At 48.1% G+C, this 27,205-nt stretch overlaps 1 protein-coding gene and 3 long non-coding RNA genes across 23 annotated transcripts; 3 read left to right on the top strand and 1 right to left on the bottom strand.

Annotated features, from left to right (window-relative positions):
- Positions 1-2,464: 2,464 nt before the first annotated feature.
- LOC147998508 (uncharacterized) lies at positions 2,465-27,045 on the bottom strand. 16 transcript variants are annotated; one of them, XR_015645524.1, is made up of 6 exons: positions 26,684-26,808; positions 9,778-9,881; positions 5,094-5,221; positions 4,755-4,928; positions 4,348-4,581; positions 2,484-3,535 (listed from the first exon to the last, which is right to left on the bottom strand). It is a non-coding gene; the product is annotated as an uncharacterized LOC147998508 (long non-coding RNA). The 16 variants fall into 16 exon arrangements; XR_015645526.1 differs by lacking the exon at positions 9,778-9,881 and adding an exon at positions 6,714-6,861 and having other exon boundaries at positions 2,484-3,434; positions 4,367-4,581; positions 5,110-5,221; positions 26,579-26,784; XR_015645515.1 differs by lacking the exons at positions 4,755-4,928; positions 9,778-9,881 and adding an exon at positions 6,714-6,861 and having other exon boundaries at positions 2,484-3,434; positions 4,367-4,581; positions 26,579-27,045.
- On the top strand, positions 10,417-19,035 carry LOC147998511 (RT1 class I histocompatibility antigen, AA alpha chain-like). 4 transcript variants are annotated; one of them, XM_087598657.1, is made up of 4 exons: positions 10,417-10,509; positions 10,629-10,898; positions 11,068-12,092; positions 16,003-18,979. In XM_087598657.1, exons 1-3 carry the CDS (start codon positions 10,437-10,439, stop codon positions 11,343-11,345), a joined length of 621 nt encoding a protein of 206 aa, XP_087454783.1. In that variant the 5' UTR covers positions 10,417-10,436; the 3' UTR covers positions 11,346-12,092; positions 16,003-18,979. The 4 variants fall into 4 exon arrangements, 1 of the variants encoding a protein (XP_087454783.1); XR_015645463.1 differs by lacking the exons at positions 10,417-10,509; positions 10,629-10,898 and adding an exon at positions 15,394-15,449 and having other exon boundaries at positions 11,976-12,092; positions 16,003-19,035; XR_015645462.1 differs by lacking the exons at positions 10,417-10,509; positions 10,629-10,898; positions 11,068-12,092 and adding an exon at positions 13,943-15,449 and having other exon boundaries at positions 16,003-19,035.
- LOC147998510 (uncharacterized) lies at positions 19,609-22,537 on the top strand. Of its 2 annotated transcripts, none has more exons than XR_015645477.1 (2): positions 19,609-20,471; positions 20,576-22,537. It is a non-coding gene; the product is annotated as an uncharacterized LOC147998510 (long non-coding RNA). The 2 variants fall into 2 exon arrangements; XR_015645478.1 differs by having other exon boundaries at positions 19,657-20,471; positions 22,237-22,537.
- LOC147998509 (uncharacterized) lies at positions 22,724-26,573 on the top strand. Its single transcript, XR_015645479.1, has 5 exons — positions 22,724-22,791; positions 23,710-23,826; positions 25,134-25,181; positions 25,680-25,899; positions 26,487-26,573. It is a non-coding gene; the product is annotated as an uncharacterized LOC147998509 (long non-coding RNA).
- Positions 27,046-27,205: the final 160 nt, after the last annotated feature.

Genomic DNA, 27,205 nt, shown 5'->3' with positions numbered 1-27,205 from the left:
TGGCCTGTCAATGTCTGAATCACCTTCTAACATCTGAAACAAATCACTTGATCTTTGTGCAGCTAATCCAATGGTGGGCCAGAGCCAATTGACATCTCCCATTAATTTCTGAAAATTGAGACTTCACAACTGATTCTTTCTAATTGGTACCCTCTGAGGTTGAATGTTTTGTTGACTTATGTTAAAATGTAGATAATGAATACAATCTCTTCTCTCTTCTCTCTCTCTCTCTCTCTCTCTCTCTCTCCTCTCTCTCTCTCTCTCTCTCAGCAATCTGGAAACCTCAACAAGGCAAAATTCTTTTGGCTTCAGCAAACATTTTTTCCCTAAGTTATCTGCATCAGAATCAGCCATCAAAATATCACCCATGCAATGGTAAACAATAAATCCAAGAAATTGCCTACAAATTATTTCTGGTGGCTGTCGCTTTAAAGCCGGACACAGTGTTGGATGTTTAGCATTCCCTGTGAAGAATTTCCTACCGATATCATTGGACAGGTTGAGCATTATTATATTATGTAGAATGAAGGCAATGTTTCCTCAGTTGAGGTTTTCTGCCTGATTCTTAGTTCCTAGCTGCCCTGAGGCAAACAGTTCCTACTTTTGCTGTAGGGCCTCAAACAACAACCCCCAACCCCCATTATGTTTCCTGTTGGCAAGGAGTTGCCTTGGAGTCTCTCCTGGACCTAGACTCATTGGTCCAGTGGCAACCCTTACTACATTGTCTGCACACCCCTGGAAGCCTAGGCCTTCTTTTGTTGTGGTTTGCCTGGAAGTTTGATGCTAATTCCACTGCCCCAAGGACAGCTGCCTAGTCAGGTACTCAGGAATCAGGTGACTTCACCAGAACCACCTCCCCATTGAATTTGTAAAGGACAGGTGAGGGGCAGGCACAGGATAGAAGGAGGCCTGTCATTGGAGGAGAAGGAAGGATGGGCGGGAGAGAAGTTTGAAGGAAGAGGAGGAGACTGGAACAGAGAGGAAGAGACGGGGGAGGAGAGGAGAGAGAAGGGTTGACAGGACAATATAGGCTGAGTTAAAGATCTCGCTCTGTGTACTTACAGGTTGTTATCAAGAATTCGGGTGTCTTTTAGATATCAGTGGCGTTACACTGTCTTAAGCTGTCCCACTTCAATTAAAAGCAGTGGAGTTGAGATATGGTTCCTCCTCCTCCAGACCAAAGCATCTTAATTCAAAGGTGTCCTCCAAAATCTGTCCCAAATCAGGTGAGCCACTTGCCTGTGTGACAGAGAATGGAGACCAATGGAGAAGGGACAGACGACTCACACTAGGGACCATGGCTGCTCCTCTCTACCCTCTAGACGCTGAGTAAATTCTCTAAATGTGTTGAGGTGTAGGATTAAAACCCGGTAAAGTCTCTAAGGAAGAAGTTACCTTAAGAGTTGTAACATTGGGGTAGAGAGTTAAAATGTATACATGGAAGTCTTTAAACCTGAGGCTTGTTGCCATCTCAGCCGCTGGACCCTCATCAGGATGGAGGCCTCTTTGCTGACAGCCATCTTTGCTAGGGTTTGAAAGGATGGCCTTTGCCATGTGACCTCACGCCCATCTTGATTAAAAAATGACCTCAAGACATCAGCCAATCAAGGAACTAACAGCTCCTCCTGGCTGTGAGGCTGAAGCAGACAATCCTTCCACTGTCAATCACACTGAAGAACAACCCAGAGTCCCTTCTCTTCTCTTCCGTCTCTGCTGTCTCTCTGTCCTCAGCAGCAGCTGCCCATGCAGATGGGTGTGAGACAGTCCCAGACCAGGGCCCTAATGGAATCACAATGCCTCAGGGGGCGTCCTAGCAATGAATCAGTTTACAACTTGCACCCTGGCCATCTTCACAAAGCTCCCCTTATGGCTGTAAATGATGGAAAATTCCGAAGGTCATCAGGATAACTATGGAAATCCATCACAGGTCCTGGGCTGCCTTACAAAGGCCCTGACACAATACACTCACCCGGATCCTGAGACCCCAGGTGGAAACACCTCCTCATGAGCTACTTTTCCCAGAGTTCCCTGAGCCAGGGGAACATCAACCCCTGATCACCCTTCAGCCCATATCCTTGGTTCAGCCATGGACTACTGAGTGGGTGGAGACTCCAATGGCCTGACCACTGCCATAGAGGCTTGGATAATTGTCACTGTATTAGGACATTCACTCACCTTCCTTCAGGACACTGGAGTCACTTTCTCAGTCCTGACAAAATTGTGGGGACCCACCTCTCCTTTCCATCGCTCTCTTGTCAGCGTAGTGGGGGCAGTCTTACTAGGCTTGCCTGACTGCACCACTTAGCTGTACATTTAGGGGTAACCCCCTTACCATGGCCTCTTTGGTCATGGGCCCGTTGGGTAATGATGTCTGGTAAGGAGACTGACTGTCCACAGAATGGGTCACCCACCTAATTGGTTACTGAACGTCTCCCAAGCTGACATCACCTTTTGATGACCATGTACATGGGACACAAATGTTGTCACAGCCTTTACTCACGTGGACAGATCTATCCCCCGGCTTCTTCCCCAGATGACTCCAACCCTGCTCTTTCCAAGGCCCTGCCCATCCAGCCATTCCACTGGTCATGGCCCATGAATTAGAGAACAATCACACATCTGACCATTTCTCCATCCAAATAAAGGGCATTACCATGTGCATGGCTTGAACTTCCAGCAGAAGTGTCCTTCAGGGTTCTCCTGGCAAGGGGTGGTAATGCTGCAGCTGTCCACGTCTGCTGGGGCCTGCATAGCATGCACAGCCATCAGCAAGACAGGCCCTTGTCTCTTCTTCCTCAGTCTTCCAGGATAAGGCACAGCTCATGAGGCTGCAGGTGCATGCTTGGCTGCAGATGACATTGTAACAGGACTAGAGACCGGAGGCAGTTGGGCAAAGTCTTCATGTAACTTCCTTGTGCCTGTAGGACCTGTCCAGTCCTGATTACGTTTATACCACTTCTATTTGATAACAACTTAGGGCTGTGTGTGTCCTATTTTATGACTTGGTGGGTCAGATAACATCCAACCCATTCTGGCAGCCCAGGTCACATGGTAACTTGGTGGCCCATTGTCAAATATTCAGGTCGCACCAAGGCCAAGAGCTGTCTCTCACAGGGGGAATAGTTGTGTGCAGATGATGGTGGAGCCTTGCTCCAAAATCCCAAAGTTCTCTTCTGTGATTCCCTCACATAGGCCTGCCAAATCCTCAAAACAACATCCTTCTCTGTCACTGACACCTCAACTACCATCAGGTCTGCTGGATCATATGGTACAAGATGTTGGAGCAGCCTGAACTGCAGCCGGGACCTGTTGAAGAATCTTCACCTGTCCCAGGACCCACAGGAAGTTAGCAGCTCTCTGATTCAGAAGGCTTATGGGCCAGAGTAACAGATCCAAGTGAGGGATGTGCTGTCTGCAGAATCCAAAGACACAAACTAAGCCCTGTGCTCCTGTTTTGGTGGTGGGAGGGGCCAGGTCAGGAGCCTTCCCTTCTTCTTCGATGGAATACCTCTGCATGCCCCAAACCACTGGATTCCTGAATTTCATTGAATTAGAAGGATTTGAATATTTGGTAGGCTTTATTTCCCACCCTCTGAAGCATACATATGTTACCAGAATCAAAAGTTGTTCTGACCACATCTCCCTATACATCTCCTATGAGGCCAGTGCAGAGCAAGACAGATTGACTGTGAGAATGACTTAACAATTGATGGTGCCAGTGATTTCTCAAATTTCTACAAGGATGTGTTTCTGTCTTCGATTCACTATTTTCCTAGGCAGAGGGAACTCTCAAGGTTTCCAGTTACCCTTTCCAACCATGATAGCCCTCAGTCCACAGGTCAGGGAACCAGTGTGAGCATTCTGACAACCTCTAAGTACATGTATCCCAATTCTACCTTCTGGGACTGGAAAAATAACCACAGGATGAATACAGGAACCCACTGGACCTGATGTGATTCAGATTTCAGCCAAAACCTCATTAATCCCTGGCCCTCCATAACACTCTACTCTGACTGAAGAACCATAATGTTTCCTGGGAGCTCCTGGAGTCAGCATTAATTTGGGCAAATATGCAATAGAGCCTGGTAAGTCTGATTAGTTCTTCCCCCCTAGTGTATGGTTACCCTGGGTCTCCTGTAGGTCCCACTAGGAAAGCACTGGAGAAAGGCTAGCAGTATACATGTTAGCTGTTCTATAAGGTACTTACTCAGGGTAACTTGGCCATTCATTCATTCAAGGAGTTCTGCATCTGCAAACTGTCTCAAGGTTACAAACTGATTCATGGGACAAGATGCTCTTTGGCCACTAGTATATAGCCTTTCTCTCATTTGTTGACAATTTTCCCACTTATGTGACCAAACAAAACTTCAGTAGGCTTCTGTGGTGATTTAATTAAGAATATTTCCTGGCCTTGGTTGTGCATACCCAGAGGCAGGCAGATCTGTGAGTTCGAGACCAGCCTTGGGTACAGAGTGAGTCCCAGGGCAACCAGGGATACACAGAGAGCCATGTAGCTGGTCTTCCTTACTTTGTTGGTTCTTTTTTCCCCACCCTTTGTCCTCCTGGTTTTATCCCCTATGACTAGAGAGGAAAGAAGCAGGAGAGAGAGAAAGAGGGAGAGACCTGTCAATCTAATTTCTTTCCAACTATTCCTTCCATCATCCAGCCCAACCCCGTCTAACGTTTCTCCCAACTCCTCCCTCAATTCCCAACACTGCACTTAAACAGTCCCTTCTCCCAGTTGTCCCAATTACAGCAGCTCCAGACTGTGACAATCGTTCTAGCCTCTCTGCTCAGTCAGCCCCTCCTGGCTCTACTGTCTCCCAGGTCAGGTGTAAGGTAGGGCTGTCAGTGAATCTTCAACCCCTTTTCAGTAGACCTCCTTTTGATAAACACTTCAGCCAACCCTTCAAACAATCCTTTTTCACCTTTTTAAAAGGGTAAAATCACATATTAAAGTCCAATGTCCAGTCAGTGTTCCCATACTGAAAACCTCACCCAGACTCAATTTTATGTTCCTTCCGTCATTATCCCACACCCTCAAAATCCACTCCCACACAGTCCCCAGACTTCTGCTTAGGGAATTAGCAAACCTGTCAAGCTCCTCACATGTGTGCACAGAAGTAGAGGCTCCTCCTCATGGACTACGAACTCGACCTCCCCTCCTGGAATCTACTTTGTCTGAAGTCTGGTTGTAGGACTAGAGACAGGAAACACAGCCCTGAAAAACATGGAGTTGAGGAAGGACTGCTGGACCAGGTCAGCAGATATATGTGAGACCCTCAGAATGGAAGGAGGGAAGTGTGTTGAGTTCAGGGAGATGTTTTGTCTTTCTTTCAACAGGAGAAGAAAAGCTATAACTTCCCTCAAAATTAATAAATATTACATTTGACCAGGGGAGACCCCCTGAAAATCTTGGTTGCAAAAATGAAGGAAGAAAACAAATAGAACATCAAAATAAACAAAACAAAACATGAATTCTCGTCCCTCTACATGGAAACAGCTCTGAAACTGGCTGAGACATGAATGTCTGCAGACAGGGTGTCGCTATGCATAGCCAGTGAATCTCGGTGGCCACAAAGCCTGCATGGCTTCTCAAGTCACCCTTTCCCATGGCATGGCTGGATACTTACACTGCAGCTTGGGGATATAGCACAGACAGACATATAGAGCCTGATGCATTTCCTTCTCGCACATAGAACAGAATCATCTTGAACTGAACTGTGTACACTTTACACTCTATGCATGTGTTAATGCAGAAATGTATGTTACATATAAACGTTAGTGTGTTTACAGGGAAAGGACCAGACACCAAAGGAGACCAGACAAAAAGTCCAGATGATCCAACCTCAAATACTTCTTAATCAAATAATTAAATAGAATTTCTTAATGAGAATTAAGAATTATTGACTCTTTATAATTATGTAAATTATGTAAATTATATAATTATTTATATTTGGTCTCACTGTGTATAGTTGATGATGTCAGAGAAAGATTTGCCTTTTATAGGACTAACGGGGACAATGTTGAGGTAATGTTGTTGTGCCCTGTGGGAGGAAGCCTCTCTGTCCTACCCTGCCTACCTAAAGCACCTTCTGAAGGATGAGATTCAAAGCCTATGTCCTATAGCCAAGGAGAGCAGAAGGCAGGATTGTGGTCAGAGGGAGGAACTCTGGGAAGAGAGAAGCATGGGGGATTCTCCACCCAGACTCAGAGGGGTCGGGATGTGTGAATCTGAGGAGAGGTGAGCAGCCACATGGCAGAACTTAGGATGGTGTAAATGGGATAACTGAGTTAGGAGAAGCTGGGACAGGCCCAGCATGAAGCCTAGGCATCCATAAATAAATGTAAGTCTGCTGTCATTATGCAGAGCAAGGACAGGCAGGCAGGAATGCCCCACAGAAGCAGCAGGAGCTGGAGCAGGAGCAAGAGCAAGAGACAAAGAGCAAGCGATTCCTTCCATGTCTTCACTGAGGCCTCCAGCAGAAGGTGTGGCCAGATTAGGAACGGGGAGGGACTCCACTCAAATACTCAGGATTACAGGTGTCTCTTCCTCCATCAAAGGAGAGGGTCAGAAACTGATCTTCCCACTTCAGCTTAAGCAAAACCGCCTCACAGATGTTGACCTCCATTTTGGGGTTTTAGTTACCCCCCCCCATGTAGCTGACATCAAACAATCAACATCATAGTCCAGGTCAGAGTTCTGCAACTACTCTGGGGCTTTGCAGCTCCTCTGAGCACTCAGGGCTCTGCCTCCTGCCTCCCCTCTTACAGGGCGTTTTCTTCCCACGGCTGGAAAAGCATGTAAAGTTCTTCTGGATGTAAGTGTGATGAGAGCAGGGCAGCATGAGACCTGAGACCCTGGAGAAGCACAGACAGCAGGGAAGCCCTGGGGCAGCTCAGCCAGCCTGGGTCCCCTTTACCCTCAGCTCCGTGGGCTCAGACTCCGTCCTCTCTCTTCCACCAGGTGGCGCCATTGGACAAGGATGGGACGCTTCTCTACCATCTTCAACAGGTGAGACCTGGAGGGTCAGCAGTGGGAGGGAAGATGGGGGAAGGGGACAGCTTTCCCTGCAGGAATGCCTGGGTGTTTGGATGTCCTGGACTGTTATAAATTAGTATCCAACCGTCTGAGTAGAATTTATCTTGTTCATGGGGAATCAAAACTGACATCTGCTCAATTACAAAGAGCAGCGCACACTGTGTCTTCTTCCTGGGATGAGGCCATGTTTCTCTGTGCACAGAGAAAGATCTTTTGTATATTTAAATTTATCCTGTTCGATAAATTGTCATTACAATACACTCTATTTCAACCATCTCAAAATTCCTAATACAGAGCTCTCTTCATTGGCTGGTAGTCCACTGTTGTCTGAACAGCACTGTGCCCTCCGCCCCTGGCCTCACACTCTAGATGTGTAGAGGAAAGACAGGCAGGATTATTAAAATTATATTTTTATATTTTATTTTCATGATGTGTACTCATTTCTGTATGTGAGTACCTAGGTGCACAACCATTGGATCCCTTGGAACTGAAGTCACAGATGGTGGAAGCCACCGTGTGCTGAGGGAACTCAACCTGGATCCTCTGCACCAGCAACAAGTGCTCCTGGCTGCTGAGCCATCTCCCCAGCCACCATTGGAATGTTTGCCTCAGGAACCACACAGCTGCCTCACAGCTGCTGGCTGACACCATAGAGAAACCAGAGGCCAAGGAAGAGACAGGGTCAGTGCAGAGCTCAGGAGGGAGGGGAGCTGGGCACAGATGGGTGAGACCTGAGGGACAGAGACACAGAGGGGCTGAGCAGGAGGAGACAGAGACAAAGGGGAGACCTAACTCAGCAGAGTGCCCTGTGTGAGGGCATTTCCCTCAGCCTGCACTGGACACATCTCCAGAACCCTGCTGGCCTCTTTTTTTTTTTTTTTTTATTAACTTGAGTATTTCTGCTGGCCTCTTACACTTCACAGTGACTGCTGTGCTGGTTTGAATGAGAACAGCTACATAGGCTCATGGGAATGAATCCTTCAAATCCAGCTGAGGGACTTTTCAGAGAGGATTGGGAGGTGTGGCCTTGATGGAGGATGTGTGCCACTGGGTTGGGTACTTAGGTTTTAAAAGACTTTCACTAGTCTAGAAAGACGGCTCAGTGGTTAATAGCACTGGATGCTCTTCCAGAGGTCCTAAGTTCAAATCCCACCAACCACATGGTGGCTCATATACATCTTAATGAGACCTGATGCCCTCTTCTGGTGTGTCTGAAGACAGCTATATAATAAAAATTTTGAGAAACAACTTTCACTATTCCCAATATCTCAGCCTGTTGCTCACAAATCAAGTCAGGAGCTCTCAGCTGTTCCCCCACTACACCTTTTCCTCGGCCATCATGGACACAAATCCTCTGAAACTAGAGAACAGATTAAACATATTCTTTAATAAGATGCCTTGGTCATGGTGTCTTATCACAGAAATAAAAACTAACTAGAGCGAGTGTGCTAACACAGGCCTTCAATCCTATTGTGGTTGATTGAATAGGTGGCCCCCATAGACTCATGTGTTTGGATGCTTGGCCCACAAAGAGTGGCACTATCAGGAGGTGTGGCCTTGTGGGAGTAGGCGTGGACTTTCTGGAGGAAGTGAGATCCTCTTCCTGGCTGCCTTTGTATCAAGATGTAGAAGTCTCAGCTCCTTCAGCACCATGTCTGCCTGCAGCTGCCATGCTTCCTGTTATAATGGACTAAACCCCTGAAACTGTTACCCAGCCACTACTGAATGTTTCTTTTTAGAAGTGTTGCCTTGGTCATGGTGTTTCTACACGACAATGAAAGGGAAACTAAGACACCCAGCCCTCAGGATGCAAAGGCCATGTATCTCTGGGAGGTCAAGGTCAGCTTGGTCTACATAGTGAGTACCAGGACAGCCAGAGCAGTGCAGACAGACCTTGTCTCAAAAAACAGAATAAACAAGAAAAAAAGTAACAGAGACAGATCCTTTCTGTGGGGCTGCCTACCCCAACTGCATCCTTAGGTCAGTCAGGATGGAACCTAAGAGCTTCAGGTTTCCATGGAAAACACTCACAGCACCTAATAAGAGTGGTTCACTGAAACAGGAGCCCCAGAATCCTGGAGAGGCTGCTGGGCTGCTGTGGAGACCTGCATGGGGAGGTGACTGGAGTTCACACCAGTGGTCACCACATTTGTTGCTCTGTGTGATGGGTGACTCTCTTCAGGAGCCCCCACCCATGTCTCCTCTTCTTTCCACTTCAGTTCTATGGCTGTGATTTGGAGAGATCCACAGAATGAAGAAAGGTGTAAATTTAATCTTTCTCCACACTACTGACCAGGGATGAAACCTCACATCACCAGTGTGTGCCTTCTGGCCTGAGAATCATCTTTCCTCCAATGTCCACACTGCTCAGGCCTGAGGAACTCTGGGGCCCCAACTCAGTTATTAGATCCACTGTTCCACACATTCATGTCCCTCACCCCTTCAGCTCCTAAGTGTGAGTGAAGGTCAGAGAGGGAGTGCGAGGTCACAGATTGATAACTTCTCCCACACTCTCTCATTATTCTGTGGTAAAGTTAATTACAGTTCCCTTCCTACCGTGATTTAGTCACTAAAGCAGCTGCACAGGGGAAGTGTGGACACAGGGAAGTGCAGTGTAGCACAGGGCACTGTGCTGTCCGTGGTCTCTACAGGGGTCTCCTGTGCTGAGACAACGACCCTGGTCCACATGGACAATCTCAGGACTCGGAATGAAGATCCTTGTAAAACTCACCCACCTGGAGCCACAGATGCATCTTCTGGGAATAAACACAAGGAGTCTGGGTCTAAACCCGAGGTTCAGAAGACAGATCCTGAGGGAAGAGACAAAGTCTCCTCTTTCCTGCACTCAGGCTTGGCAGTGTGAGCCTCCCACTGTGCCTGGTCTCTGTGGGGTCCGGGTTGGGCTTGCAGGCCAGAGCCTCCTCTTAAAGGAGAAGCATCTCTCACGCATCCACAAGGCTTGTGTTGTGATTGTATTCCCGGAAGTGGCTTTTCTTCTAGAAGACTCCAGGGTCTGACTTATGAAGAGAAGAAGGAAGAAGAGAGGGGAGGAGAGGACACAGGGAGCCTGGCCTGCGGGTCTCTCCTGGTGTCCACACAGCTTCTGGGGCAGAACTCGGAGACACCGTGACAAACAGCTCTCTGTCCCACAGCCCAAGGTTCAGGCAAAGTCTGAGTCCACAGGCGGTGAGGGGCGGGGCTGGGGATTCCCCATAGCCCCAGTTTCACTTCTGCTTCCAACAGGTGTCAGGTCCTTCTGCCCGGATACTGATGACGCGCTGAAAATCTCAGTCCCATTGGGTGCCGCGATCCCTGTGACCCAATCAGCGTCGCCCCAGGCATCGGTTTTAAGGTCCACGCAGCCCGCAGGACTCAGACCGGTCTCGGATCTTAGATGGGGGCGATGGCACCGTGCACGCTGTTCCTGCTGCTGGCGGCCGCCCTGGCCCCGACCCAGACCCGCGCGGGTGAGTGCGGGGTCGGGAGGGAAACGGCCTCTGCGGGACGAGGCGGGTGCTGCGCCGGGCCCGCGCACCCGCCCGGGGTCCCGGGAGGAAGTCGGGGTCTCACCGCGCGCCGCCCCCAGGCTCACACTCGCTGCGGTATTTCAAAACCGCCGTGTCCCCGCCTGGCCTCGGGGAGCCCCGGTTCATCTCTGTCGGCTACGTGGACGACACGGAGTTCGTGCGCTTTGACAGTTACGCGGAGAATCCGAAATACGAGCCGCGGGCGCAGTGGATGGAGCGGGAGGGGCCGGAGTATTGGAAGGAGCAGACTCGGATCGCCAAGGAATGGGAGCAGAGTTTCCGAGTGGACCTGAGGACCATGCGCGGCTACTACAACCAGAGCGAGGGCGGTGAGTGACCCCGGGTCGGAGGTCACGACCCCTCCGGGTCCCCACACGGCTGGGCTCTTCCGGGTCCCAAGTCCGAGGTGCGGAGCAGAAACGACCCAGGCCGGTTTCCCTTTGGGTTTTGAGGAGTCCGCGGGCGGGCGGGGCCGGGTCTGACCGCGGGGTCCCCCAGACTCTCACACCATCCAGTGGATGTTTGGCTGTGACGTGGGGTCGGACGGGAGCCTCCTCCGCGGGTATGAGCAAGTCGCCTATGATGGCTGCGATTACATTGCACTGAAGGAAGACCTGAAAACGTGGACCGCGGGGGACGTGGCGGCGCAGAAAACCCGGAGGAAGTGGGATCAGGCTGGTGAGGCAGAGAGAAAGAGGGCCTACCTGGAAGGCACATGCGTGGAGGGGCTCTGCAGATACCTGAAGCGCGGGAAGGAAGCTCTGCCTTCCCAGTAACCGAAAGTGTAGATGCACAGGGACAGCCTTGGAGACATCACCAGGGATTTGACTTGAGAATTATCAAAGAATTAAAAGCTGCTGTGGCCCAATATGGTGCTTCTGCTCCTTACACTCTGGCCATTTTAGAATCAGTGGCCGAAAACTGGCTCACTCCTGGGACTGGAATACACTAGTCCATGCCATACTGACAGGAGGCGACCATCTTCTCTGGAAGTCAGAATGTTTTGAACATTGTAGAGAGACTGTCAAGAAGAATGCTCAGGCAGGTGATGGATGGACCTTTGATGAGCTGACTGGATCAGGCAATTATGATATTAATGATTCTCAGGTGCAATGTGGTCCTGGCTGTCGCTCAAATTCAAGCAGCAGACACTGGGGCCTGGAGAAAACTCCCTGTAAAAGGGGATCCAGGAGCGTCACTTACTGGGGCGAAACAGGGACCAGATGAGCCTTTTGCCGACTTTGTACACAGGCTCAGGACTCCTGCAGGTCGGGTGTTTGGATGTACAGAGGCAGGTGTTGATCCTGTGAAACAATTGGCCTATGGAAACGCCAATCCAGCCTGCCAGGCGGCTATCAGACCCTGTAGAAAGAAGACTGATTTGACAGGTTATATCCGCCTCTGTTCAGACATCGGACCCTCGTATCAACAGGGTCCTGCTATGGCTACAGCCTTTGGTGGACAGACTGTTAAAGAATTCATCACCAACAGAGACGAAAATAAACGGGGGTGTTTTAAATGTGGTAAGGCATGGGGCTGGGGATTTAGCTCAGTGGTTAGAGCGCTTACCTAGGAAGGGCAAGGCCCTGGGTTCGGTCCCCAGCTCAAAAAAAAAAAAAAAAAATGTGGTAAGGCAGGACATTATGCTAAGGATTGTTCCGGAGGTCCAATTAGGAAACCTGATCTCCCTGCTCCTGGCCTCTGTCCAATATGCAAAGGAGGAAAACACTGGGCAAATTTCTGCAGATCAAAGACAGAGGCTGAAGGGAACACAATACATCATCAGGGAAACGGAGGGAGGGGCCAGCCCTGGGCCCCGAAACAAGTCTGTGGGGCAGTCAGCTTTGTTCCAGCCAACTCCAAAAATCCATTTCAAAACTTAGTAGATTAACCCCAGGAGTGCGGGACTGGACCTCTGTTCCCCCTCCCACACAGTATTGACCCCTGAGATGGGGGCTCAGGCTCTCAATACTGGAATCTATGGTCCGCTGCCATCTCAAACGTTTGTATTGATTATAGTAAGAAGCAGCGTGACCATGAAAGGGCTGCAGATTTATCCTGGAGTCATAGACAATGATTATACAGCGGAAATTAAAGTTATGGCCAAAGCAGTAGACAGTATTATAACCGTTCCCCAGGGTGAGAGGATAGCTCAGTTAATATTGCTTCCCCTAATGAAAACTGACAATAAAATACAACATCCCAAAAGAGGAGATGGGGGTTTTGGATCATCAAATATTTACTGGGTACAGGAGATGACTGCTCAGATACCTTCCCTCAAACTTTAGCTAGAAGGAAAGCTATTTACAGGATTAATTGATACAGGAGCCAATGTGACTGTTATTAAACAAGGAGATTGGCCCTCCCATTGGCCTACTGTAGAGACATTAACTAACTGAGAGGGATTGGTCAGAGTATCAACCCGAGACAAAGTTCAAAATACCTTACTTGGAGAGATAAGGAAAATAATTCAGGCCTCATTAAGCCTTTTGTAATTCCTCATTTGCCTGTGAATTTATGGGGGAGGGGCTTGCTTTCCCCGATGATAGTTATAATGTGTCGTTCTAATGAGGAGATTGCTGCTCAGATGTTGGCCCAGGGACACAGGCCCGGAAAAGGATTGGGAAAGCGAGAAAACGGCTCTACAACCTATCTCAGCCACAGGCCAGAAGGATGAAAAAGGGATTGGGAAATTTTTGATTTCCGCCATTGATGTGCCTGCACCCCAAGGGTATGCTAATCCAATTATCTGGAAGTCTGATGAGCCCATAGGGGTCGATCAATGGTCTTTAACCTCTGAAAAACTACAATTAGCACAATTATCAGTGCAGGAACAATTGGAAGCAGGACATATTAGAGAGAGTAACTCTCCATGGAATACTCCTATCTCTGTTATTAAGAAAAAGTCTGGCAAATGGAGGCTGTTACAAGATTCAAGAGCTGTGAATGCTACCATGGTACTCATGGGTGCCCTCCAACCTGCACTGCCTTCTCCCATAGATGTACCTCTAAGTTATTATAAGGTAATAATTGATTTAAAAGATTGCTTTTTTACAATTCCTTTATATCCTGATGATCAGAAAAGGTTTGCCTTTAGTCTACCATCTATAAATTTTAAAGAACCTATGAGGCGCTAGCAATGGAGAACCTTCCCTCAAGGAATGGCCAATATTCCCACCCTATGCCAAAAGTACCTTGCTAAGGCCATACAAACAATCAGAGGTTCTTGAAAAGCATGTATATTGTCCATTACATGGATGATATATATATTTTTTTTTTGGTTCTTTTTTTTTTTCGGAGCTGGGGACCGAACCCAGGGCCTTGCGCTTCCTAGGTAAGCGCTCTACCACTGAGCTAAATCCCCAGCCCCTACATGGATGATATATTAATAGCAGGACACGAAGGTGGACCAGGTTTACAATGCCTTACCCAGCTGACAAAGGGGCTAGCAGCTTCATGGCTTCCAATAGCTCCAGGAAAGGTTCAGTTACAGGAGCCTACACTTACGTGGGATTCCAAATGAACGGACCAAAGATAATTCATCAAAAGGCTCCCATTCGCAGGGATCAATCATATACTCTTAATGACTTCCAAAAATTGTTGGGTGATATTAATTGGCTTCAACCTTATTTAAAACTTAACTGCCAGAGAATTAAAACCCTTGTTTGATGTATTCAAAGGAGATCCTAACCCTAAATCCTGAAGATCAATTTCTCAGTCAGCACCTTTGGCACTGCAAAAGGTCAAGGACGCCATTGCCACACAATTTGTCACTCATACAAATCATCATCAACCTTTGGTGCTCATCACATTTAAGCTGACTGTGACACCAGCCGGCCTTTTTTGGCAGAGTAACCCTATGGTGTGGATTCATTTACCTTCTTCCCCGAAGGAGGTTTTATTACCTTATTGTGATGCTGTATCAGAGTTTGTTATTTTAGGAAGAGAGAACAATAGAAAACACTTTGGAATTGAGCCAGCAGAAGTTATTCAGCCTCACACCCGACCTCAGGTCGACTGGCTTTCACAGGACACAGACACAGGGCCTGTTGCCTGGGCCTCAGGCAGGAGGTTTAGACAACCATCGTCCACCTGACAGGCGAATTCAATTTCGTAAGTCACATGCTCTTATATCCCCCTGAATTATTAGTAAAGATCCTTTAGATGAGGCTTGACTGGTGTGTTTACTGATGGATCCTCTAACGGCATTGCAGCCTGTACTTTAAAAATGAAAATAGTTAAATTCCAGACTCAAAACTCCTCTGCCTGAGTGGTTGAACTACAGGCCAGTGCTGCAGTCCTTTCTGCCTCTCCTGAGGAATCCTTGAATGTTTACACGGACAGCACTTACCTAGCCCATCCCACACCTCTGTTAGAACCTGTGGGACACATTCGATGTCTCAGAAACAGCCACCTTGTTTTTATGTTGTCAAAAACTTATCCAAAAACAGACGAAGAAGTGTTACTTGGGACACCTTAGGGCCCATTCTGGTCTGCCAGGACCTTTGACCCGAGGCAAGGAAGTGGCAGATGGGGCCGCTAAGTTCATAGCCACCGCCTCCCCTTGGCCTACCTGAAAGTCTTCACCGGGCACAGACAGCTCATTCTTTCCATCATTTAAAGGCTCACACATTAAGATTGACGTTTGATATTACAGAGAACGAGCCAGACATGGAGTCAAACAATGTCCTTCCTGTGAGACTCACCTCCCACCTCCACACTTGGGAATCAATCCCAAAGGCTTGGTACCAAATACAATCTGGCAAATGGATGCCACACACTGCTCAGAATTTGGTAACTTACAATATATTCATGTTTGTACAGATACCTATAGTGGGTTCATTGTTGCTACCCTACAAAATGGAGAAGCCAGCAACCAGGTCAGTGCCCACCTACTACATTGCTTTTCTGTCTTGGGGCTTCCCTAACAAATTAAAACTGATAACGGTCCAGATTATATCTCAAACGATTTTCAAGAATTCTGTACACAGTTACACATCGCACATCTTACAGGGATTCCCTGTAATCCTCAAGGACAAGGCATGGTAGAGAGAGCACATTTGTCTTTAAAAACCACTATTGAAAAAATTTAAAAATGATACCCTATGAAGGGTACCCCCAGAAATATAGTAAACCATGCCCTTCTTAGTTTAAATTTTTAAAAATTGGATGCTGATGAAAAGTGAGCTGCAGATTGCTTTTGGCACCCTAATTCACAAAAACAGTTTGCCTCGGTCAAATGGAAAGATCCTTTTGATAAAATATGGCGTGGACCCGAGCCAGTGCTTACCTGGGAGAGGTCAGTCTGCATTTCTTCTCAAGAAAATGATGCAGCCAGATGGCCGCCAGAGCGATTGGTAAAACAAATTGATAATGATAATAAATCCAGGGAATAACCTCTTCCCTGAGAATACGTGTTCTTTTTCTTTTCAGGAAAACGATTGAATTCGGCTTGCTGGTGATGTTCCTTTGGGCGGTCCTTTGAGCCAATGAAAATCACTTGTGAGGCTTCAGCACCGGGTGAAAGGGAGGTAACTTCCCCATTTGCCTGGCGTTTTTTTCCTGACAGGAAATTATACCAACCATGCTAAACCTCAGAGATATGGTTGTCTCAGAGCCGTGGCTGATGGCCCACCTGTGGGATGCCAATCTGCTAAAATGTTACATTTTACAGAGTTTAAGACACGGCCTGGAAAAGTTGCTCCTGTCTTGTGCTCTTTTGTCTGATCAGCAACGTTCCTACTGCATAGACAGATGGATTGAGGAGAACGTGGGCTGTCCCGATCACTCATGCAGAATCCATGATGTTAGGACCTTAAGAAATGATGAGATTATTATCCAAGGTCCTTATCAGGGCCCTAATTTTTATCGCACACCCGCAGGCTCTACGTGGGTTGTTTTGAGATCCACGCGATTCTCGCTGGACTACACCAGTCAAGGGACCCATGATTATGACCTGATACAACCTGGCCTAGCAGCTCTGTCTGTATTTGGCGTTCTCTTGTCCAAGTACAAACCACCATTCTTGCAGAAATCCAAGAACAAGAAAAAGAGTTAAATGCACCACTCACCTCTCTGTCTTCACGACATCCTTTCTCCTGGCTCTCTCTTCTCTGAGAAGGCCTCGTGATTGCCAACATTGCAGATCTTGGCCATGTATACAGGTGAAGGCAGACACAAGATCAAATGAGGCCTCTCATTGGGGAGAAGAAAGGGAGCAGAAAGGGAGAAGCAACATGGAGGGAGACATAAAGGATCCTAGCCACGCATCTCTATGGAGACACAGGTTGTCATGAATATTTCTTCAGGGATGGATTTCTGTAGACAGGTTTATCTTATCTACGTGGGTGGTTAATACCCTTATCAATCGGATGTAAGTTAATTGTGTGGATGCATTGCACATAGAGTGTACAGCCCAGCCCTGTCTGGGCTCAAAGTTTGTGGCCTCCCGTGAGCCGCACCTGGTGTCTGGGTGATGTAATGTGGCAGCGGCAGGGTGAGGACAGCCATAGTTGCCCTGGCGGCCCAAGAAGGCGACAAAACAAAGTGCACTGGCTCCTGGCAGGCGCTCGGACGGGTGCGCGGACTTGGAAGCCTTGGCCTCGCCACCGAAGCACTAGCTGCGGACCTCAATGCAGGAAGTGTCCATTCACCGTCTACTCACATGGCAACTTCCTCCCAACATCGACAGCTGCTGAGTGACTGTGGGCCTCCATCGCTAGGCTACACCCAGGGAACTGGAAATAGCCAGGGGCCTCAGAGTAACCGTGCAGAGCTGCTGGCCACAGTTGAAGATTTTTCAAATGCTAAGGTCTCAGACAGCACTTGTCTGGAATCAGGGTCTGACATGGCTTTGTGCACAGCTGAAACTAATCCTTGCAAAAGAAAAAAGAAAGTCAGTGAAGGCTTCTCCCGAGACTTGCATAGTTTTTCTAAGTGATGTGGACTTCCGTCCTGGCTCCTCCACTCCGTTCCCAGCCCTTAAAGCTGCTCAGCAGCACTGTTCTGAGATTGGATCCTCAAGTTGCCCTGTTCCTGTACAGCAGCGCAGAGCCCCTCTCAAGTGGACCTGAGCTGTGTTAATTCCCCTCCTCCTCTGTGCTCTTCCACATTCCTGGCTTCTGCTCTCCATCATGGCAACCATTACCATTGAGGTCCAGCCTGTGCTACAGCTGTTACCAATCCTCCTCAGTCTTGGGGAATAGTTCAATTCTGAGTAGTCTAAATATTTAGAGTTTGTTTCACATAGGAAAAGGGCATCTCTTAGGACACCATTGTGTCTTTGAAATGCCTTAGGTCCATCATGTGTACAGCACCCCATCCTGTATTGTCATAACCGTGTGGGTGGATTATCTCCATTAGCCAGCATATGCTGTGGTGGAACTACTTGGAATGCTGTTGGGATTCTGTGACCCAGGACAGCCTGCCCTCAAAAGGTGCTGTGGGTTTATCCCTGTCCACGAAACATGGCAGTCTCCTCTGACCATCCTCCTGCTTTCCACTTTGACCTGACCGCCCTCTGACCCAGGTTCTTCCTCTCTTTCTAACTGGGGGAAGCTCCCTCTCTCTGCTCCAGTCACTGGGAATGAGCCTATTGGTTCTCCCTTTTCTTGTGTTTGAAATTTTTCAATCTTTTCTACCTCCGTTAGTTTCTCCAGTTGCACAGCCAACTCTGCTACTTCTCAGAAGAGAGAGAGGAACCCTCCTGTTTTCCTTTTTCCCTCCATGTTTTGAATCCCAAGCTTCTCCATTTCTTCCCATATTTATTCCAGTTCCTCAGTCAAATCTTTCCTCCGTTTTATAAGTAATAGCCCCAAATGATGGAGAGTGGAAAAGAAAACTGACGTGGAAATCCATGTGGGGCATGGCCCAAGAAATGCCTTAGAAAACACAATGTTGGCTTTTTGAAACAAAGTATCCATTCCTTTTCTCCTGCCTGTTTCCAGCCCAGCCTCTTTAAACATTTCTCCCAACCGTTCCTCCCACAGTTCTCCTACAGTCTAGTCAAACAGTCCCTTCTCCCAGTTTTCCCAATACCAGCGGCTCCAAACTACACCATGTAGTTCCTAAGCAGTGCTCGGCAAAATCGGTCAAACCAGCCCCAGGCCCCACCTTCTTGTCTCAGCTTTAAGATGCCCTCACAGGAACTGTCAAAATTTGTGTCTCTTGTGGAAATGGCTACACCAAGGCCTCTCATCAGCCTGAAGACATCCCAGTAGCTGTCCAGGATGGCTCATTTGCTTTTTTCCGAAGCAGGAGCTCCCCACAGGAGCTGTCCATGTTGGGGGCAACTCCTCTCCTGCCTCTCCCAGCAACTCCACAGAGAGGGCACCACAGCAAAGCCGCCTGCAGCCAGGAAGGACTTCTTATCCGAACCCATCGGCCCAGTTCAGAGAAAGGTAGTGCATCTGAAAAAAAAAAAAGAAAGAAAGAACGAAAAGGAAAAAAAACTATCAATCCCTGAGCAAACAAAAGACAAAACAAAACAAAAAAACAGAAAGCAAAAGCAAAAACAACAACAAAGAAAAAGAATTCCCCCCAACCACCAGCCCCTGAACTTCCCAGAAAACCCACCAATACTTAAACAAGAAACCTATCAATCCTTGGATAAGCACCAATCTTTCAACTTTTTATAAACAAAATAGCACAAAATGAGAAAAAGGAGAAAAAATATGGCTGCTAAAAACCATACAGGGCACGTCCCAAGAACAGCCTCAGTAAGCACCCTGTTGGCTTTTTGAAACAAAGTATCCACTCCTCCTCTTCCTGCCTTTGTTCTAAGGTAATTGAAATAAACCTGCCCATTCTGCATCGCCCCACATTTGGCACCCTTTGTAAAATGTGCATTTTATTTTCAATGATCAGTTCTGTACACCTGAAGCTGTTAGCTGCAAATTCCATCAAAGGTGCAGCAAATCGCTTCTTTCTGCCCCAGCCTGCAGTAATATGCCCTGACAGGAGCTGTCAAACTTGTTCCATTCCTAATATTAGGCAGAGGCCCTGACATCTCCTCAGCCTGCCACCATCACAGGAGCTGTCCATGGTTGGGCATCGCCTTTCCTGCCTCAGCCTACTGTTGTCAGGAGAGGCTATTCACAATGGTGACTCCTTTCCTGCCTCAGCCTACAGTCTTGGTCAAATCCCACCGCAAGAGCTGTCTCACAGGAGCTGTCCATAGTGCCAGCGCCTCCTCTCCTGCCTCGCACAGCAGCTCCACAGAGATGGCGCTGTAATGTTATATTTTTCTCATCCCTACTTTAATGTGGTCTCTTAAATGCTTTAACCTCCCTTCAAGCCCACAACCCACTAAAGGTAGTGGGAAAAAATGGGTAATAGGATACAGAGAAAATGGACCTGTTTAGGAATTGATCTTTGGAGCAAGTGTTCTCTGTGTTGTCAGGAAATCAGCAGTTCAGTTCACAGGTCAGTTCATTAGTGTCCAGATAGCAGCAGTGGTAGCACGACCTTGCAGAAACAGCTAGACCTCAGACAAATTGGCAGGAGTCAGCAGGAGGGATCAGGATCAGCAGAGACACCAGGAGAAGTCCCTTAGCATGCCTCTCTCAGGGAAGGGCAGATCAGTGAAGACAGGAGACCAAGAAGCATTACAAAGAGAGCTGTGCAAGCAATCCAAGCCTCCTGTCACTGTCCATTGGGTCCCATTTATACTCCCTCCAAACTTCACATGTCCTCCATAAGTCTTGCCTCACCAAGTGTCTTGCCTTAGCCTGTGAGTTTATCTTAGCCAAACTTCACATAGGTCTGTATCATTCACAGATTGACGTCACTCTGCCAATCAGCCCAGTCCACGGAAGCAGCAGGGAGCCGCCAGCACACCACCAGAACATTTCTGGTGCATTTCTCTCTATGGAGCCTGAACAAACGGAGCTCCACAAAGCAATGTAAGGTGAACCAATCCCTGTGTGTCATAATCAAATAATCCTTTATCATGGTCCTTTCACGTCCTTGCTTTAGCAGAATGTCCTTTCACTTGTGTCTGCTTCAGGAAAACACTCCTTCACACGTTTGCCTCAGTAAAATATCATCCCACACAACTGAATTTCTAAGAAAACCAAAAGTTTGAAATACATGGCACTTCAGAAAAGCTCTCTGCAGTTGAGAAGAACTTCCCACCAGAGCAAAGACGCTGGATGGGGATGGTACCTGGCCATTCCTTGTTGGTCATTGTTTGTCCTGACTTTACAGAAAGAAATGGTGTTCTGGAGGCTTCCTACCAATTCTGTGGACTCAGGCAAATTGGCAGATTGCAGTGGAAGTTTTAGACGTGCTAACTGAGACAGACACACATGGAGTTTGCTAAGACAGATTCACATTGTGTTTTCCTGAGCTGTGGGAGGACATGGGATGTTTGGAGGGAGTGTAACAGGACGCCATGGACAGTGATGGCGGGCTTGCATAACTGGCTGTCTAATGCTTCATTGGTCTCAAGTATTTGCCTTCACTGGTACCTCAGTCTTTAAGGCTGGCCCTCTTTACCTGGCCCCATTCTCCTACCATTGGAGCTGCCACTCTGCAGTTCCCTTAGGTTCTCCTGTGCCATGGCGCTCCCTACCATTCCTTTGCTCATTTTTCCTTCAGAGCTACCTCTCTCACAGCTCTGCTAGGTCAACCTGGTTGGTGTTCAGTGCAGTTTCCTTAGGCCCTGTGATTTTCTGGTCCTCCCTCCATCCCTCCACATTCAGAGCTGTAACCCTGCAACTTCCTCAGGCCCTGCTGGGCGACTGTGACTCTTCCTGCCCTCTCCTACCCTCTCATGTTAGAGACGCCTGTAACTTGCAACTCTAACCCTGCAACTCCTCTAGGCCCTCATGGCTTCTGAGACTCCATTCTCAACCCTTACCTATGAATAAGATCCTTTATGAGAGCTTGGTTCTCATTCCACTTCTGGCTTCTACAAAAGTCCTGGCACCAGGCACCGGGACTCTTAGGTGTGGCCAGGCTGCTGAGTTGTGGTGATGACCCACTGAACAGCTTGGTCCTCATTTTCTTCTCCCTGAGTCTGGGGGCGCCCATGGCTCCAGGCTGCAGTGACGTTCTGCTTCCCCTCTCTCACCCAGGGCAGCAGGATCTTTCCCACCCTCTTGTTCTCTTGGGAGGCCTCTTAGAATCCTCCACCCTGTGCATCTGAAACCAAACCTGAAGATGCCTAAGTTTATTCACCTGTCCATGCAACATTGGCCTCAGTGTCCCTTAGATAAACAACATGAATGGCCACTCGATGGCACCCACGATCCTCAGTGTTCCTTATTGACATGGTGGGGAGCACAGTAGCAGACAGACAGACAGACAAGATGCAGGAGACACAGCTGAGGGTTTGCATCCAGATCCGCGGGCAGCTGGAAGAGCCAGACCCCGGGCCTGGCCTGAGCATTTGAAACTCCTCAGCCACCTCAGTGATGCAGTCCCTCCCACAAGGCCACACTTCCTGACAGTGCCCAACCCTGGGGACCAAGCACTCACATCTATGAGCCTGGGGGGCCATTCTCATTAAACCACACATTTCTGTTCACCACAGGGCAGACCAGTGCTTCCTGACCTTGCTGGGTCTGTGTATTAGCCGTGTCTCAAGAGTAACAGAACGTATAGAATGAACATTTATATGTTATATATAATATAATGTATTTGATGCATGATAATGTCTTACAGTCTGTGGTCCAGATAACTCAGCAATGGCTGACGATGAATAGAAACTCCAAGAATTCAGTAGATGCTCAGTGTACAAGGCTGGACGCCTCAGCTGCCCTTCAGTGTAAGCTACCACCCCAAAGACGTAGGCGCTCAAGTCAGTGAAGAAAGGAACTTCCCAGCAGGGCAGAGCAGCAGGCAAAGAGCAAAGGCTTCCTTCATCCGTGTCCTTATGTAGCGTCCACCGGAAGGTGTGGTCCATTTTAGGGTGGGGGTCTCCATCTCAGATACTCTGGATTAAAATGTATCTCCTACCACAAAATCCATATAGAAGTTGATTTTTCACACTTCAAACTGAGCAAATCCTGTCACAGATGTTCCCTCCATGTTGGGGTTAACTCCAGATGCAGTCCAGTTGGCATGTAAGCCTGGCCACCACACGTCCACCTCTCGTCAGCTTTGTTAGCACAACTGTCATTGTGCACAGTGTAAAGATTACCTTTGTGTCACTCAAATGACGATTTCTCGCTTCTGCACATCTGGTTTTAAACTGGGCGTGGCCCTGGAATGCTTAAGGTAAGAACGTCCTGTCTGGAGTGTGCGCGAACATTGCTCCCCGTCTGTTTTCTGCTTTGTCCATAAAGCTGATCAGCCAAGAACTGAGCAGTGGAGAGAACAGGGTGGTACTTCTGATTCCATGGAGGGGAGGAGACAAAGGAGAGGGGGGATTTCAGCCAAGAGGAGAGGTGGAGAAGCCACCTTGAGAAAACAGCAGAGCCACTAATAGAGCCACATCTACACTAGAATGACAGTATCACCAGAGATGAGGCTGGGAGGAAGCTAGGTTAGCTTAGAGGATTAGAATAGAACAGTAGGGGTTGGGGATTTAGCTCAGTGGTAGAAAGCTTGCCTAGGAAGGCCCTGGGTTGGGTCCCAGCTCTGAAAAAAAGAACCAAAGAAAAACAAACAAACAAAAAAAAAAAACCCCAAAAAACAGAACAGTAATGCCCAGTGATCGTGCTTTGAAGCGAATTGAACAAACCATAGTCTCTCTGTGTAAATTACTGGGAGCAAGCTGGGTCAGAGGAAAAAACACCACTTACTTTAATGATATACAACTGGACACACAGTCACATCTCCCTGTGTGATGGGGAACTTCCAAACGAAACCAATAACCATGTCATAACAATGAGGAAACATGAGATAACTGTCCCGTGTGACATCACAAAGGCCGTGTAAGTTTAGAAAGAGTGGCAATGTCCCTTGAGGGTCATTCTTGTTCTATCTCAAATTCAAATGCTATAGCCATTTATAATTCTCTCAATTGGTGCTACATTGTATGATACACAGATAACACAAATATCTGTACAAAGACATTCTGAAGCAAACAGCACAGAAATGCTGGTGTAACTTCTAATCGCATTTCTGCAACAGGTGCCAACACTGCCTGGTGTTTATAGCCCTGACCTCGTGTGTTCTACCCAGCCTCTTCAGGTCAAGAAATAAGGACTCTTAGACATATGTGCTTAAGGCCTTGGTCAAACACCTTTGGCTGCTGTCCGGCTAGCTCAGACTCTATAATCCCATTCATTTGACGCTATTTTCTGCCAGGTGGGTAATTACCACTCCTCAGCTTCATGTGTCTGTCCTCTACAGTGTCCCTAAGCAAATCTCCCTCTCTCCTGATTGGTATTTATGACGATCTTCCTCGACTGTGCATTTGACATTTCATTTCTTCTTTTTTTTAAGATTTATTTATATATTATATATACGTACACTGTTGCTGTCTTCAGACACACCAGAAGAGGGCATTGGATCCCATTACAAATGGTTGTGAGCCACCATGTGGTTGCTGGGAATTGAACTCAGGACCTCTGGAAGAGCAGTCGGGTGCTCTTAACCGCTGAGCCATCTCTCCAGCCCCGACATTTCATTTCTTCTTACACGCACCTCAGCAGGTCTTTTCTCATTGTTGGGAGCAGTGGCCATACCTCCATTCCTTTATCATACTGCCTGGATTACCCTGCCTACCTAAAGCACCTTCTGAAGGATGAGATACAAAGCCTATGTCCTATAGCCAAGGAGAGCTGAGGGCAGGATTCTGGTCAGAGGGAGGAACTCTGGGAAGAGAGAAGCATGGGGGATTCACCACCCAGACTCAGAGGGGTTGGGATGTGTGAATCTGAGGAGAGGTGAGCAGCCACATGGCAGAACTTAGGATGGTGTAAATGGGATAACTGAGTTAGGAGAAGCTGGGACAGGCCCAGCATGAAGCCTAGGCCTCCATAAATAAATGTAAGTCTGCTGTCATTATGCAGAGCAAGGACGGGCAGGCAGGAATGTCCCACAGAAGCAGCAGGAGCTGGAGCAGGAGCAAGAGCAAGCAGACAAAGAGCAAGCGATTCCTTCCATGTCTTCACTGAGGCCTCCAGCAGAAGGTGTGGCCAGATTAGAAACAGGGAGGGACTCCACTCAAATACTCAGGATTACAGGTGTCTCTTCCTCCGTCAAAGGAAAGGGTCAGAAACTGATCTTCCCACTTCACCTTAAGCAAAACCGCCTCACAGATGGTGCCCTCCATTTTGGGGTTTTAGTTAACCCTCCATGTAGCTGACATCAAACAATCAACATCATAGTCCAGGTCAGATTTCTGCACGTACTCTGGGGCTTTGCAGCTCCTCTGAGCACTCAGGGCTCTGCCTCCTGCCTCCCCTCTTACAGGGTGTTTTCTTCCCATGGCTGGAAAAGCATGTAAAGTTCTTCTGGATGTAAGTGTGATGAGAGCAGGGCAGCATGAGACCTGAGAGCCCTGGAGAAGCACAGACAGCAAGGAAGCCCTGGGCAGCTCAGCCAGCCTGGGTCCCCTTTACCCTCAGCTCCGTGGGCTCAGACTCAGTCCTCTCTGTTTCTTCCACCAGGAGGTGCTATTGGACAAGGATGGGACACTTCTCTACCATCTTCAACAGGTGAGACCTGGGGGGTCAGCAGTGGGAGGGAAGATGGGGAAAGGGGACACCTTTCTCTGAGGAACATTCTGGGTGTTTGCATGTCCTGGTCTGTTATAAATTAGTATTCAACCGTCTGAGTAGAATTTCTCATCTTCATGGGGAATCAAAACTGATATCTGCTCAATTACAAAGATCAGCACACACTGTGTCTTCTCCCTGGGATGAGGCTGTGACCCACTGTGCACAGTAGGTCCATACAGTGAAAGATCTTTTGTATTTTTAATTTTATCCTGTTCTGCAAACTGTCATTTCAATACACTCTTTCACCGACATCTAACTTCCTGTTACAGAGCTCTCTTCACTGGCTGGTGGTCCACTGTTGTCTGAATAGCACTGTGCCCTCCGCCCCTGACCTCACACTCTTGATGTGTAGAAGAAAGACAGGCAGGATGATTAAAATCATATTTTTCATATTTATTTTCATGACCTGTCCTCTTTGTGCATATAAATATGTAGGTGCACAAGCATTGGATCCCTTGGAACTGAAGTCACAGATGGTGGAAGCCACCGTGTGCTGAGGGAACTTAACCTGGATCCTCTGCACCAGCAACAAGTGCTCCTGGCTGCTGAGCCATCTCCCCAGCCACCATTGGAATGTTTGCCTCAGGAACCACACAGCTGCCTCACAGCTGCTGGCTGACACCATAGAGAAACCAGAGGCCAAGGAAGAGACAGGGTCAGTGCAGAGCTCAGGAGGGAGGGGAGCTGGGCACAGATGGGTGAGACCTGAGGGACAGAGACACAGAGGGGCTGAGCAGGAGGAGACAGAGACAAAGGGGGAGACCTAACTCAGCAGAGTGCCCTGTGTGAGGGCATTTCCCTCATCCTGCACTGGACACATCTCCAGAACTCTGCTGGCCTCTTACACTTCACAGTGACTGCTGTGCTGGTTTGAATGAGAACAGCCACACAGGCTCATGGGAATGAATCCTTCAAATCCAGCTGAGGCCATGTTCAGAGAGGATTGGGAGGTGTGGCCTTGATGGAGGATGTGTGCCACTGGTGTGTGCACTGAGGTTTTAAAAGACTTTCACTGGGCTGGAGAGATGGCTCAGTGGTTAAGAGCAATGACTGCTCCTGAGTTCAAATCCCAGCAACCACATGTTGATTCACAATCCTCTGTAATGAGATCTGATGCCCATTTCCGGTGTCGGAAGACAGCTACAGTGTGCTTTATGAATTATATATAATATAATTTTATATAAATTATAATTTATATATATAATTTTTAAAAACCGACTTTCACTATTCCTAATGTCTCAGCCTTTTGCTTGCAAATCAGGTCGGGAGTTCTCAGCTGTTACCCCCGAAACCTCTCAGGACTAAGAATGAAGATCCCTGTAAAACGCACCCACCTGGAGCCACAGATGCATCTTCTGGGAATAAACACAAGGAGTCAGGGTCTAAACCCGAGGTTGAGAAGACAGATCCTGAGGGAAGAGGCAAAGTCTCCTCTTTACAGATGAGAGTCCTGCACTCAGGCTTGGCAGCGTGAGCCGCCCATGCAGTCTAACAGAGCCTGGTCTCTGTGGGGTCCGGATGGGGCTTGCAGACCAGTGCCTCCTCTTAAAGGAGAAGCGTCTCTCCACTGCATCCACAAGGCTTGTGTTGTGATTGTATTCCCGGAAGTGGCTTTTCTTCTAGAAGACTCCATGATCTGACTTCTGAAGAGAAGAAGGAAGAAGAGGGTGGAGGAGAGGACACAGGGAGCCTGGCCTGCAAGTCTCTCCTGGTATCCTGGCAGCTTCTGTGTCAGAACTCGGAGACAGAGTGACAAACAGCGCTCTGCCCTGCAGCACAGGGTTCGGACAAAATCTTAGTCTGCTTCCATGAGATCAGTGGCGGGGCTGGGGATTCCCCATCTCCCCAGTTTCACTTCTGCTCCTAACCTGTTGATTCCTTCTGCCTGGATGACGCCTTCCTTGGCAAATCTCACTCCCATTTGTGTGCTGCGATCCTTGTGAACCAATCAGCTTCGCCTC

The sequence above is a fragment of the Rattus norvegicus genome, chromosome 20 (assembly GCF_021556685.1).
Source record: "Rattus norvegicus strain SHRSP/BbbUtx chromosome 20, alternate assembly SHRSP_T2T, whole genome shotgun sequence".
NCBI classification, from domain to species: Eukaryota; Metazoa; Chordata; class Mammalia; order Rodentia; family Muridae; genus Rattus; species Rattus norvegicus.
Note: the sequence above shows the minus strand (reverse complement) of the source record. Positions and strands in the feature narration are given on the sequence as shown.